This window comes from Monomorium pharaonis, chromosome 5 (assembly GCF_013373865.1).
Source record: "Monomorium pharaonis isolate MP-MQ-018 chromosome 5, ASM1337386v2, whole genome shotgun sequence".
NCBI classification, from domain to species: Eukaryota; Metazoa; Arthropoda; class Insecta; order Hymenoptera; family Formicidae; genus Monomorium; species Monomorium pharaonis.
Genome location: NC_050471.1, coordinates 12545274 through 12550523, shown reverse-complemented (window position 1 = coordinate 12550523; position 5250 = coordinate 12545274). Strand labels below are relative to the sequence as shown.

The 5250-nt window shown below is 31.5% G+C and overlaps 1 protein-coding gene across 1 annotated transcript; it reads left to right on the top strand.

The window, feature by feature from the left end:
* Positions 1-1074: 1074 nt before the first annotated feature.
* LOC118645661 lies at positions 1075-4454 on the top strand. The gene is made up of 2 exons (XM_036287258.1): positions 1075-3076; positions 3131-4454. The coding sequence occupies exons 1-2, from the start codon at positions 1220-1222 to the stop codon at positions 4376-4378; spliced, it is 3105 nt and encodes a 1034-aa protein (XP_036143151.1). The 5' UTR covers positions 1075-1219; the 3' UTR covers positions 4379-4454.
* Positions 4455-5250: the final 796 nt, after the last annotated feature.

Here is a 5250-nt window from a genome sequence, read left to right as displayed (position 1 = left end):
AGAATAAATACTTTTGTTAATTTTATGTGAAACTTTATCATTTATTTTAATTAACAACGACCTCGTCTATCCCGAACAAAGACTGCACCTGGTCCGATCCCGAGTTAAAGCGATTCAATTCGTTGACTCGAAACTTGGACCGACGAACGTACGACTCGAAACGGGTTATAGCGGGCCTATCGGCACGTTGACCTATATTTTTGAGTCATAAAAAGTGCGTTCGACCCGAGGCACATACCCTCCTTAAACTGTGTGCCTACGGGAATTCTACACGTTTTGTTACGTTCTTCCCTGCCTTACCTGTTCTCCCTGAGATATCCTTCCTACCGAATAAAGAGTAAAATCCCATAAGGCTGGACGTAACAGAACAATTAAAATTTTTGGGGGCTCGTCCGGGATCAATAGGTGTTGTCTTTGAGAAGGAATAAGATGAGGTCAATTTTGAAATAATGCTGAAGTCGATAATTTATATAAAATCATTTTAGAAAATTAAATCCAGACAATATCCAACTATATGCTTTCGTTCCTAATAAATAATTCCCTGAATTAATTATTTCCTTTTTTCAGTAGACAAAATTGCATGTGAAAATTGCATCAAACTGAACTCTTATTAATATGTATATTTTCGACAACCTTGAAAGAGTAATGATTCAGTCAGTGCATGAAACTAGATATATTTATGAGCGTAAACAAATTAAAATAATATCGAATTCAAATTTTTGCTATATTGTAATTCATTGTGATGGTCATTCCTTTATTTAACGGCCAAAAAATATAATCAGCTTTTACCGGAAAAAAGGGGGTAAAATCTATCCCGGCTGTAGAGGTCAAATTTTAATTTACACAATTAGTAGAACAAAAGGATTATAAGTAAAGTGCGTGTTATCCAAGATGAAGATTTCGATAATTTGCCCAATTGACAAAATATTTAGAGCTAAATTTTGGTTTATTTAAAAACTTTTTACAAAGAAAACTAGGTTGCATTTATAAAAAAAAAATAAAATACATTGTCGTCTTCGTAAATTGAGTAAAAAATAAAAATTACGTAAACAATAAAACTATCGTATAAAATTTCAGAAATGTTCTTTTTCTTAAAATATTAAAACGTCGTGAAATGTTTTATAAAAAAAAAATTTTTTAAATCAGAAATAAAAAAAAAATTTTAGACGCTTGCATAACCATAGCCGATATCTCGTAAATAGAAAGAGAGCTTCGTACAATGGCATATTTCCGATCAGGGCAGGATAATATTTCAGGTAAAAATCAAAGTATTAACCGGTTATGGAAAAATTGCCAGCTCTGTTATAAGAGAGGACACTTAGCCTGTAATTGTAGAACACAAATCCAATGTCAAATTTGCAAAATCCACGGGCATGCAGCCGACAAGTGTTACTTCCGCGATGCTCAATCTCAACAACCCGTTAATGTAGTACAAGAAAATTACGTCATTTGCCAGTTATGTTCTAAACCCGGTCACCATGCTAAATTTTGTAAAATTTATAAAACTAATGAACAAAATAAGCCTTACGTAATCTGTCAATGGTGTGATAAACCGGGTCACACGGCTAATAATTGTTGGAAAAAGCAAAATAAACAATATAACATAAATAAAAAATCAAAAATTGCATGCCAAATTTGTTATAACTTTGGGCATATAGCTAAAGATTGTCGATCTAAATTAGAGCAAACCGCAGTATCTGTAGATTCATTATTCTGTCACTATTGTAAAAAACGAGGGCATCTTCTTAAGAATTGTAAACTACGTATCACAAGTAATAATTATATGAATGAGCCGGAAAACTCCGATGGCTTCCTCGAAGTCAGGTATGCAATTGGGGACCGAACGAGTTCCACATCCATGGGCGTCACAGAAAATGTTAACCAAAATGCTTGGGAACCCCGACCCGTAATGATAAACCTCGACAAACACAGTCGTCCGCCTACTGTTCAGATAAAAATTTGTGAATCAACTTCTCCTATAACTTTCGCATTAGATACAGGTTATGAAATAAATTTAATTAAAGAAAATTTTGTGCCCAAAAATAAAACAATCAATTACGACAACATATTAGAATTAAATGGTATTTACGATTATCCGACTTACACTCTAGGAGAAATTAATTTACTTCTTTACGGAAAGGAAATAACTTTTCATATTGTAACTAACGACTTTCCGATCTTACAACCAAGTATATTGGGCAATGATTTTTTTTATCAAACTTCCGCAAAAATAAATTATGCAAAGGGACATTTAGACGTTTTTGGAATTAATCTACCCTTCTTTTCACCTGAAATGATTATAGTAGCACCACGATTAAAATCGCCATTTTATATTAGAGTAGAGAACCCTGAAATAAGAATCGGGGATATACCTAGATTAAAAATAGCGCATGGAATTTATGCGATAGAAACTCTAGCGGAAGTTAGCTCAGGAAAGGCGTATATAGATGTTGTAAGTAACTTGGACGAAGAAATAGAAGTCCAGGTACCAACCCTACGTCTTAGATCTTTCTCAATTGTTGATCAAGAAGTCTCTAATAAAATTTATGAGGAAGAAATAAAAGAAAATATTAACAATAAAGATAAAACGAACAACAATTGTAACGTAAATTTGAAAAACGATGAAGACAAAATTATAAATGAAAATAAAAACATAATAGAAGAAGAGAATAAAACAATAAATAAAGAAATTCAGATGTTAAATAAAAAAGAAGGGATAATTGAAAACAAATCCGAAGACGAAATTGAAATTAAAGAAAAAGATAAACATACACTAACACAAAAAAATAAAAATTTGAAGGAAAAATCTATTCTAGAACAAAAATCAGGCTCCTATGCCTCTCCCGAAGTTCTAGATTCCCGAATTGGAGGGGGAAATTACCAAACCCCTCGTGAATTAAGTAGTGATCCAAAAGTCGTTGGAAATGAGGATTTCCATATCTCTCCTGGATTGCCCAGAGATCCAAGAATTCTTGAGGAGGGAAGTTACCAAACCTCTCTTGAATTGACCAGAGATCCAAAAATCCATGAGGGAGGAGATTTTCAAACATTCCTCGGGCTGCCCAGGGATCCAGAAATCCTTGGAGGGGGAAGTTACCAAACCTCTCCTGTTTTAATTGATGATCCAGAAATCCTTGGAGGGGGAAGTTACCAAACCTCTCCTGTTTTAATTGATGATCCAGAAATCCTTGGAGGGGGAAGTTACCAAACCCCTCGTAAATCAATAAATAATTCTGAAATCTTAAAGGGAAAGGAATATCAAATCCCCCTTAAAAATTATGATACAATAAAGGAAGATCTCCAAAATTCTATAATGTATTCTTCAGTCGATTGCAAGGAGGGAAGCAACCAAACCTCACTAGGTAACACGACACGATTTTTCTTAAAGGATTCAAAAACAAAGAGCTCCTTAGTTTATCTAAAAAAATTAAAATTCCCAAGAATTGGAATAAATATAAAAAATAAATATAATAGAAATAACATTTCTCATATTGCTATCAAAGAGCCTATAAAAAGAACTAAGTTTTATAATGCAAGAAAATTATATGATTCCAAGAAGAAAAATAAACCACTTTTAAAAATCCTTGTATCAATGCAAGTCCAATCACAGAAGATAATAGAAAAATTCATGCGAAGAAGAAAATCGAAACATAAAGAAGAAATAAAAGGCAATGAAATTAATGACGATGAAATTCTTAACTTTAATGATCCGGAAAATGCGAAATTAATTTCCACGATACTGAAGGACTCCAATGAAAAGGACGAAGGCTACGAAGACTTCAACTTCTCTGATGAAAAAATGGAAGATTCATTATCTAACGATGTATCTGTTAAGAACTCTAACCAAATGTTATCTACATACGAGGAAATGTATCAACCGCTAAAATTACAAATTAAAGAGAAGATCTCAGTCCATGAGTCTCTTAAATCTAACAAAATACAATTTCAAGACCGAAGAAATTATAAATTTATTACTATTTTATACTACATTATTAGTATGATTACTACATTGTTATACGTTTATCATTACATTTGTCAACATTTGTCAAAATTATTTAAGAGCTTGAAGAAATATAAATACGAACCTGAGGAAATCGAGGACAGAAATGATCCCCCGGACAAAGGATACCTTACCTACGATGAAGACATAAAAGACAAGAAACAACTAGATTTGCAAGAACAAAAAATTAAAATTGAAGATAGAAATGATCCTCCAGACAAAATAAATGATATCAAGGATGATGGAAGAACACGCGACAAGGACGAAGAACTAAAAAAGGATGAACAAAACCAAATTCTAAGCAAGTTACGAATAAATCCTCCACTAGTAATATACAACTATTTAAAAATATTACAATCAATATCCACAATCTGTTAATATTATAAAAAATAATATACGCACTTCAACTATATCGACGAGAAATCTTTAGATCCCAGCCTATGAAAAAAAAAAACAACAAGATTCTAATTCTAAGTTTTCTTACATTGAATAAACTAAAAATAAAATTTAAAAAATTATACAGCCTACTCATCAGCAAGAGATAACAAAAGGCTACAAATTGACAATATTTGGAATCCTTAAAAAGCCTCTAAAACCATGAAAATATTTTGCAAAATAATAAGTTATATTACCTCACTTTCAAATCACATGCTGCGACATGTATCTCTATCCATTTAATGGATCCTTGAATCACATGCTACGTCATGTAGGAAAATTTATACACTACATCCTTCTTCATCATTTCTAAACAATTATCCCGCCACACAAAAAGGAACCCGAGAAGAATAGATACGAATCCTTAGGAAAAAGGGGACAATAAATGCAACAATAATCTAAGCTCAAGCATCATGGCGAGAGCGAAGACAAACAAATAATTATTGGCTGGAATCAAGATAAAAGACATCCAGCACATCACAAAGGATAGCAGCATATGAAATATAAATTTATAGTAGATAAGGAATAGATAATTGTAAAATTCTTTAATAATGTCAATTGTTAGTTTTATTCTTATAATACCTTTATTTTCGCGACAAAAATAACATATAATTTTAGCTTATAATTGAAAGAATAACAAATAGAATAATAATTACGTAACCAAGATTGAATAATAAAAAAAAAAATATATAGATAAAAAAAAACTAAGAATCTTTAATTTTTTTTTTTAATTTAAAAATATTCCTAAAATTTGTAAAAGAAAAATAATTGTGTTAAAGAATCAATATATTCAAAGGTTTTAACTAAGCTACAAG